This window comes from Montipora capricornis, chromosome 9, assembly GCF_036669925.1.
Source record: "Montipora capricornis isolate CH-2021 chromosome 9, ASM3666992v2, whole genome shotgun sequence".
NCBI lineage: Eukaryota > Metazoa > Cnidaria > Anthozoa > Scleractinia > Acroporidae > Montipora > Montipora capricornis.
The window spans coordinates 46,909,406-46,919,405 of NC_090891.1; the positions used below are offsets into that span (position 1 = coordinate 46,909,406).

At 41.6% G+C, this 10,000-nt stretch overlaps 2 protein-coding genes across 2 annotated transcripts in view; one reads left to right on the plus strand and one right to left on the minus strand.

Moving 5' to 3' along the window:
* LOC138017860 (pleckstrin-2-like) overlaps positions 1–7,284 on the plus strand; it is a 20,808-nt gene extending 13,524 nt beyond the window's left edge. Inside the window, exon 12 of the mRNA XM_068864843.1 lies at positions 5,666–7,284. Within this exon, the coding sequence (XP_068720944.1) occupies positions 5,666–5,805 (140 nt within the window). The 3' untranslated portion in view covers positions 5,806–7,284. The remainder of the gene's footprint in view (positions 1–5,665) is intronic.
* A 541-nt stretch (positions 7,285–7,825) lies between these two features.
* Positions 7,826–10,000, minus strand: part of LOC138017861 (uncharacterized) — a 2,391-nt gene continuing 216 nt past the window's right edge. The window contains exon 1 of the mRNA XM_068864844.1: positions 7,826–10,000. This exon is cut by the window's right edge and continues 216 nt beyond it. Coding sequence (XP_068720945.1) covers positions 9,369–10,000 — 632 coding nt within the window. The 3' untranslated portion in view covers positions 7,826–9,368.

Genomic DNA, 10,000 nt, shown 5'->3' on the forward strand with positions numbered 1-10,000 from the left:
CCAAGATCCAATTCTCTTCCAGAGGTTAAAAACTGCTGGTCAGATTTATTTTCACGAAAGGTTTCATGATGCTACATTCAAACCGTACCGGACGAATTTTCCACCTGTTGAAAATATGGACCCTAGGTCCATGGACCACCCCTGTGGACCACCCCCCGTTTTGTACATTTAATATGTCTTACAAACAGAAAAATCTTTAGAAGAAAGAGAGAAGTGATCCTCGAACTTGTCTGGAAAATTTAAGCATGAGCCAGTGATGACTAGGATATAGGAGCGAACAACTCCCATACTATGCCTACAGCAATTTTACAGACCGATCTATTTTTAGCTACCTTTTCCGCAAAAACAGATGCAGTTGCTATGACATCAAGTAAGTTTCTTGTGACAGGTCACTGGGCTCATATGTTGAGTCTCATTCATGGGAAATTAAATCCAAAAATAAATCGCGGTCTGTGTAAACACCGGAATATAGGGCTGTTGTTCGCTCTAGTTATGGGCTACTGATTTGAACAATTGTTTCTTACAGACACCTATACCACCTTTTTGGTGGCTCCAAGGGATATATTTCATTTCATTCATCGAGTCCTTCACCGGAACAAATGAGCCCAAATGAGTGGCTTCATAGCTCAGCAATGGCATCGCAGTAGTCTTCCCCTCAGCCGTTTGTAGTGTCGTCACGCAACGCTCCTCCGCGTGACCACGCTAAAAACGCCTGTTGGGGCACCTAGCATCGCAGAGGTCAGGTGCTCTAATCCCGTTTGAGCCACTTGAATTTTTGAGGTGTTTATAACAGACAATTGCTTTAAGTGCTACTACGACCAAAAAAAAAAAAAATTCTTCTTTTTCTTTGGATTTCAAAACTATGTATACTAACACTAAATGACTGCCAAGTTTAAAGTTTTGATTTTAAAAAGACACCTGTTTATTTTAACTGGATTTAACAGGAATTTTCTTATTTATTGGTCCGCCATTACTAACTTAAAAATCTTGAGAGAGCTGGGTCGAGGAGAAAATGACGTCAAAGACTCGTTGAAGCAATGGTTTGCTGGGAGTGCTCAGTCTCGCGGGCTTAGAAAACCTGGTTGTGGTCATTGTTATTTAAGGTTTTTCATCGTTTAATTAAGAATGCAAGGCGTGTGTACGCGGCTGAGTTAATATGAAGCACGGAACCCTTAAGTGCACGAATTTTCAACCGGACGTATACAAAACATGGACCCTAGATCCATGGACCACCCTCGTGGACCACGCCTCATTCTGTAAAGTTACAAGCAGAAAAATCTTAAGACAAAAGAGAGAAGTGAACCTTTCACTTATTTGGACAATTTAAACTGCTGCTGTGACAAAAAAAATCATTCAGATTTTGAAAGAGTGTTCGCTTAACACCTGACAGGCAAAATTTTGATCTTTGATTTTTATCCAAAGGCAGGTTATTTTGAGTGTAAGTTTTGGATTTGCAGTCCGCAATTCCTCACGTTCAAAACTGACCGATTGGACCTCAGAGGGTTGGATCTAGGGAAAAGTAACGTCATTTACTCACTAGTTTGAAATTTCAGCGTGTAAACGCAATTTATTATATATGCGAAACACGAGTTTAAAAATCTGAAAGCCCGAAACTCCCGTTCACACGGAACCACGCTAAACGTACGAAGATTTAGACGCTTCGCCGTTAAAAAATTTGAACGTCAAAATCAGGGTCGAATTTTTAGCGGGTACTGTAGAAAATTTAACCGGCGCGCTGTGAACACCTTGACCGTCTAAATTTTTGCATGTCAAAGGCGTGGTTGCATGGATGCATGGTAACTCAGCTGGAAGAAGCCACTTTGGATTTCGTAATATAGCGCTCTGCGCGTGAACAGATGGTAAAACCACTGACAAAGGTTAAACTTCAATCCAGTTCGTCAGTTCCGTGTGAACAGAGCGAAAATATTGCACAGTTCCGTGCGAACAAAATGTCCGGTTAAATTTTTCAACTTGTTGAAAATTCGTCCGGTACAGTGTGAATGTATCCTGAAGTGATTCTCGCACTTAACTAGACTATTTAAGCAATTGTCTCTAACAGACACCCGAAAATTTCGGGTGGGTTCAACGGGATTCGAACCCGTGACCTCTGCGATGCCGGGTCAATGCTCCACCAGCTGAGCTATGAAGTCACTCGTTGGGAGCAGGTCAATTTGTTGGGCTCCTGTGAATCCGTTTGGATCCGGAGCGACCTGAATTTTTCGGGTGTCTGTAAGAAACAATTGCTTAAATTGTGCAGTTAAGTGCGATGATCAATTGAATCTACCTTTCGTCTATAATCTACTCGTCAAATATATATACAGTTCTTTCATTCACATCTTTTTAGATGCCACAAGTGCCCAACCTCCCTTCAGGCCCAATTAGTAGTCCTCTTCCACTAAAAGAAATACATGTAATCTGACCATGAGGCCACCACGCCTCAGTGTGCTCGACTCCGGATCGAGTGGTCCGGGTTCGGGTCCTGGCCGGGGACATTGTGTTGTGTTCTTGGGCAAGCCACTTTACTCTCACGGTGCCTCTCTCCACCCGGGTGTATAAATGGGTACCGGCGAATTTAATGCTGGGGGTAACCCTGCGATGGACTAGCGTCCCATCCAGGGGGGACTAGAAATACTCCTAGTTGCTTCGTGCTACAGAAACCGGAGATAAGCGCCGGCCTGATGGGCCTTCTAGGCTCGTAGCAGACTTTACCTTGACCAACCACTAAAAGAAATACATGTAATCTGCGTGGTACAGAGATTCATAGTACGGCGTCAACGGCAAGGGACAAACGTGAGCCTGGAATTAAATTTGCGTATTGCCAAAAATTAGATAGCCCAGAAGTCTCGCCCTGCTGGAATGTGGCCCAGCAGTTTTCGGTATTAGGGAGCTTAAGAAACCACGACGGCTACGCCGACGAAAAAGTCACTTCAAAATATAACTTTGAGCCATCTTAAGTATTTCACGATTATTCCCTATTGTTTACGTTGTGCAGTATGGGCGAAGTATCCTATAACTGAATTGGTACGGAAGGAGAAAATGAAGATTTACTCTTGTATGCCCACGTTGTTGTCAAAATCTTAAATTTGGTCATTTGAAGTTGTTGTTTTGACGAGGACGACAGAGAAATGTTCAGAAATGCGTGCCGCACGTTGAGAACGATCATTTCGGTTCTTTTAACCAGTAATATCACTGCTTTTTGGTGTTGTCGTTGCCGTAAGGCCGGTTTCCACGGTACGATTTGTCAGCCCAATTTATCGGCCCGACGGCGTTGGAGCGCAAATCTTGCGTGCATTTTGACAGCCGATGAACGACCGATTCATGGAAATGAATATCGGTCCAATTTCGAAACGTCGTGTAATATCGCTGGTTTTTGTAATCAAATGAATACAAAATGTACTTGGTGCTAAAATCTGGAACTTCCTGGCCACAGTTGTTCAAACGATGGATAGCGCTATCTGCCGGATAAATCACTATCCAGTGGATAAGTAATAGCGAAACCAATTGCGTTATCCAATGGATAGTGATTTATCCAGTGGATAGCGTTATCCACCTTTTGAACAACTGGGACCTGCACGATAATCTATAAACTCTCACCGTTAAACATTTGTATCGCAAATCCAAACAAAACTTTCCATACTTGAGCCCCGTTCAACGGACGCAGCATTGTTGGGTGTTGCATGTCTCGTCCGTTTTCACACCCTGCTTTGGGAGTTGTTGCACGAAGTTCAAAACTGGTCAAACTTTTGAGCCAACATCTCCCCAACATTTCTTTTGTTCCGTGATCGCCGAAGCGTTGCGCAACATTATGGAACTTAAAGCCTCGTTTACACTAGCAAGTTTTCCTTGACAAGTTTTCCTTGGCAGTGTAAATGGAAAAATATGACAAGTGTACTTGTTGAAAAACTTGCACGCTGGGACGATATTTGCTAGTGTAAATTACTTGTCAAGTGCACTTGTCAAGGAAAACTTGTCATATTTTTCATTTACACTAAGGGAGAACTTGTCAAGGAGAACTTGCTAGTGTGTACAGTCAGCAAGTTTTCCTTGACAAGTGGACTTGTCAAGGAAAACTTGCTAGTGTAAATGAGGCTTAAGCAACAACAAAGGCGACGCCAAAGAGAACGTCACAAATTTGAATATTTAATGGATAAATACAATGCGTTTTTCACTTCTGTCCATTTCTCTGCCGTTGTCTGCAAAACAACAACGTGAAATATGGTCAAATGGATAACTTGAAAACCGCTAACCGCAAACCGGGGTTTGCTGTTTGCGGTAAGATGGGCAAACCTCGCCCGGAACTACAGATGATTCGTCTGATGATATTTAATTGACTTAAACTAGTATCACTGATCGGTATCATCGGGCGAATCGTATTTAGCTTCGGTCGAATCTCCGTCGGGCGAAACAACCGTAATTCTAAGGTCCCTAATGTTGGATCCGTTTGTACCGCTCTTCCAACACATTGTAGGGGCCACGTACACGCATTACATATGGTCTCCATGGAGATAGCAATGCATTGATTAACATGTTAAAAATAAGATGGCAGCCAAATTTTGCAAGTTTACAAAGTCTTATGGGTCGTATCCTTCCCATAATACACTTCACGTCCTTACATTGTTGGTAGTTGTTGCGTCCACCCAACACTATTCGACATCTGCAGAACCAACAAGTCCCACAATGTTGGGAGCTGTTGCGTCCGTTTGTACGGAGCTTTAGATCTACAATTACAAACTGATAGAACACCTAATGATAAGTAAGCAAGTTGTACATTTAGAACGAGTTTCAATCGAGTGTCGTAAAACCAAAACCAAAGTAATTACTTTGGCCAATTCAAAAGGACGGAGACAATCCAGTAAACCAATCAAAACTAGAAGTAATTACACGTAACCGACACAAAGCGCGGGAAAATGTGCACGCGCAAGGCACGATTGGTTTTGATTTCACTTCCGATTGGTTGAAAAATTGGCGCGAGAACTTTGAACCAATCACTGAGTAAAGTAATGGAAAACCAAAGCAATTCGCTAATTACTTTCGACACTCAATTGAAAACCGCTCTAATCTGGCTTAAAGTTCTTAATAGTAATTATTATATGACTATCTCCGTGAGCGGGCAAGATGAACCAAATCGCGCGCTGTGATTGGCTACCCGAGCGGGCAAGATGGAGCTTTTCTGCCCGCCCGCACGGGATTTCTCGCTTGGTCCCGCAAGATCAAAGATCATGTTTTTTGGTGTTTTATGCCATATAATAAATCCTCTATCGACCAAGCATGTTCAGTCAAGATGGCTGGATATTGGCCTCGTTCTTTTTTTGCGTGTTTATGGACCTCGACTTCGTCTCGGTCCATAAACACGCAAAAAAAAGACCTTTTCTAATATCCATCCATCTTGACCTCACGCTTGGTCAGTAACCCATATATACTGTTCTAATGGTCCGCTTTTAGCTAAAGTGTTCTTTGATCGACGCAGTTTACTGTTTATGTTAGGAGCTTACAAAGCTCCGGTGGGTCAGGGCGTATAGCAAGTATACCGGTTGTTTAGATTCGCACTCTCACGGCTGCGTTCTTTGTGTAGCTAGGCACGATAAAGTACGTTTTTTTAGAAAGAAAAGTGAGTAATCGCAGGTTACTGTAAAATGCACACCCTTATCCCGGTTTATTTTGATAGGCAACAGGCAGCAGACTACAGAATATACATTTCTTCTTCGCACACGAAAAGGAACAAAGTATGTTTTTCGGGCAGCATCCGAAGGAGACAGAATGGACTGGGTACAAGCGCTACAAGAAGTTTGTGCGGAAAACTCTTAACAGTGAAGAGGAACGGGCCAAATTTTGCGCCCGGAGAGGTTACTCAAGATTGCAAATCCTAAACAGTCTTTGGTCCGCAAAATATTTGGCGTATCCTATTCTCGTTTTTGTTATTGTTGTCAGCCCAGAATCTTAACTATCATATTAAGATAAGGGATGTCAGCAGAAGCGTATTGCGCCTATGGCCCGCCTGCGTTTTCATTTTTATTGAAAATTGCCTGGTTGATGCCCATAGGTAAGAAAGAGTATGTTCAAAACTTTGAATTATAGTTTATAGTTTTTCTCTTATATCTTAAGAGAGAAAAATTCGGGATAAGAGCATTACGGTCAAACTTAATTTATGGGGATTTTTCGCCGTTTTTTTTTATGTGGTTTATCCGCTAATGTGCAATTCACTCACACAAAAAGTCGTTTTGCCAGGGTTTTTTTTGCGGGGGGAGGCGGGGAGTTTTAGTATGATCAGGGTCAAACTGTGAATGGCGACACGAAAAGATAACGAGAAAAAAACGTCTTGGGCTCGTTTTCTTTAAACGTTAGGGAGATTAACGTGAAAAACACGCTAATTAAGCGATGGCTCTGTGTTAACAGGCCACATGAAGAAAACAAATGAGGGACCTTTAGTTTGGGGTCTGACTGTGACTACCAGTCATGACCTAACGCTGTCTCCCGAAAGAGTAGGTATACGAGCAAATTATTCGTTTGTAGCAAATGACAAAACGGTAAATGTGTCCGGAGAGTTCGAAGATTGCCTATCACGCTACTTTGGTAGCGCGCTTATCAAAAGAATGCGGAAATTTTAAGGACGTTGTCCACTATTGTTATTGCGCATACGTTCTGCGCATCTCGAGATACTCGCGTTTCGTATGAGTGGTGTTTACTAATACAGCGATATTTTTGCTCGGTTTAAAACTATGCGCGAGAAAGCAGAACTTAGCACTGAAGTGCTCCTGGTAACCAAAAAGGAAATTGGGGGTAACTATGCATTTTTCAGAGATAATGTAGCTTCTATCTGGAAAAGAACGCCATACATTTCTTTGTATTTTAAAGCTTTTTACAAATATTGTTGATTAATTATCTTTGAAAGATGCGTGGTTAGCCCCAATTTTCTTTTTGGATTTCAATAACACTTGTTAAGATCTGCTTTTCCCGCATAGTCATAAACCGCACAAAAATACCTTTGCATTAGTAGGCACCGTCCTTAAATACTTTTGTTTGTGTGTGTGTGTGTGGCTGAAGGAAATTTTGCCGAGAACTTTGTTTCCTTCCAGGCAGAAATGTTAGTGGGAGGTTTTGACAAAGTAAATATTAATGTGGTGTTGCGAAAAGATAAATGTAATATTTAACAATTTGAAATTATACCCCTCGATAACATACTTGAAATACGATGTAAAGAAGTTGTTCAAAATGGAGACATTAAACGAGATATTGTATGAAAATATCCATAACAGCGACTACAAGCGCTGTTGTATTTTACACAAATGAACTTGATTTCGTCTCTGTTTCTCAGTAAATGTGCGTGCACAATATTGGAGACCTTCAGGGTGTTGCCGGGGATCAAATTGGCTCTGTGCTCGCTAAATTTATCAATGTCTGAGCCATGGATCTTTCGCAGGGTAGATAACCCATTCATCCCTGAAGCGGCCACAAGTGTTGAGTAAAATCGTCTGACGTTAGACAGAGTAAAATCTATTAACTCCCATTCTCAGGACTGAGAGGGTTTACACCATTTCAGGATTACACGGCGAGTTTTTTGTTATCATGGGTCATTTCAGTGGTTACCCTGCGAGCAGAGTCTCTTTCGATCTTCCTAGAATCTTCCTAGAAATGTCGAGGCGGCTGGCAGAGTCTACCCTCCTCTTCCCGACTTATCTAGGAAGATCGAAAGAGACTCTGCTCGCAGGGTTAGTAAATGGTCAACGAGGCGTGGAGATTTAAACGGGAAGGGTATTTAAACTATTTTAGTTATCACCCACACTGCGGGTTAGGAAAATCTTTGTTCATATATTTTGCCTCATTAGCATGATGGCCTCATTGTTTATTTATCAATCTTCTGAAATTTCAACTCGATATCGCAGAATGATAGTCTTTGTGCAATTTTGCTTTAAAAATTCGCAGTTAAAAAAAAATACTTGTGATCACCAAAGGTATGAAGTTTGGCTGCGCGGGATCCTTTTATCACCAAACAATTTGTCATATCTTCATGACTAATATTTCGCTGATTCTTTCGCAAAGACTTGCGTTGTTTAGTTTAACAATTGATTTTACGTTTGAAAGAAAATTTGTTTTAATGATAACAAAATGTAAAGAATGACTCCCCCGGCAAAGATTTCTCCATCCACCATTGATTTAATTGATACTGTAGCAGTGGTGGGTACTGGTATATACCAGTGAGTATTACTCATTATCATCATCATCTTTTCCTTTTCCCTCTGTGGGAAATAGGGTCTTACTTAGTGAGTATTATTGAGGTGTGTGCTAAATACTAGTACCCGTGAGTAGAAAGCTCGTTGGGTTGGGCTCATTTGCTCGTTTCTAGTCCTGCCCAACGACATCTCTTTCTCTCTATTTATTTAGTTGTTACATTTATTGTATTTGGCTTCCTTTTAAGGTGTAATCTGTTTTTGTTAGGCAAAATGCATCGCAAGTGGATTTATATAGTGTGTTGAAAAACGTTAGCTTGAACGTTAACCGCACCATGTCTCAATAGATTGCTTGACCAAAATGCAAGAATGGTCCTTTGAGCGTGCGCAGAGCAACTAAGTAGGCTAAGCGGGATAGGTACGTTTACTGTATACAGTACAATATATGTCCCCATACATAACGTACCTACCCGGACTCTGGCCACTTCCAATTTAAGCGTAGTCTTAGTGAAGGTCCATTTTTGTAACCGTTGACAACCATTGTTGTTTCAAATTTCTGAACGTGTGTACACGAGCCGGAACTCCGTGATATGCGGACTTCCTGCCTTGGAAGTGGCTAGAGTCCGTGTTCTTGGTGCTTGAAAATTTATTGTCACTTGCTCTCGTCCTCCACATGACCTCAAATTTGATCATTTCATGTCGTTGTGAAGACGAGAAAATATATCAAAATGTAAATCGCACGTGCAGAACTATTGTTTTTTTCTATTTAAACCTATTGCTTTGTGGCTTCAGTTCTTGTAGCTCTCGTCGTCTTCGTCCTTGCTTAAGGTCCCTGTTTTATCTACCAAGGCTTCATTCATCCAAATTGCCCCCCGGGGGGTCACTCCCATGTAAAAAGGGAAGGGATGCTCGTCGTCTCGCTTAGGGTGTAAATTCGGATTTTGGTCTCACTTAGGGTGTTCGGGGCAAAACACAATCATATATGACCGTAAAGGTCTCCTTTAGGGTTGCGCGCAAAGAAATATAAAACCGTATCTTTACACTTTTATACTTTTTCACGTAGGTGAAAGTATTAGATGATAATGTCTTTGCCATCCTTTAAAGGCACTGTATTTTTTATATATCCTTGGTTTAATATCCAGATTGGTCTCCTTTAAGGGTTTAATTTAAAAGCTCCGACGAGCATCCCCCCCGGAAATTACCCTACGTATGACAAAACGCTAGAATTATGATCGCTGCCATGATCACAACAACAGAGATGACAACTAATACAGCACGCTGTATTTCCCATTTAACTTGACGGCCAAACCTTGTTAATGATAATTTTACCAGTTTCTGGGTTTCGGCTCCTCTTACGTTTTCATGTGGGAAGGCAACTGTTGGAATGTCACAGCCCAAGAAATCACATAATGGTTTCCATCCATGTTTTACGTTAAATAGCAACAGCTTGCTTTGGGGCACAATTGACATGACACGGTGATTGTGGATGCGGTATCGCTTTCTCAAAACAGAGGTGGATGTCTTGTTAAGACTTCCAACCAGAGCTATGACGCATGCATCCCCGATATAGTAAAACTTTCGCATGGTCGGTGACAGTGTACACATAATCATAGATTTCGCAGCGTCTACTGTTTCAAGTTGGTTGACCATGCTTTTCACCCAAGAATCTTCGTCTCGTTCACCTAGAATAACTTTGGAGTCAGGAAATGCCTTTAGTATCTCCTCCCAGAAAAAGGTTCCCGGAATGTCAACGACTGCATCTGCATTTTGATAGACATGCTTCACGTCTGGCTCAGCGCCATTTTGGAAAACATCAAGCCAGTGATCCATAAAGT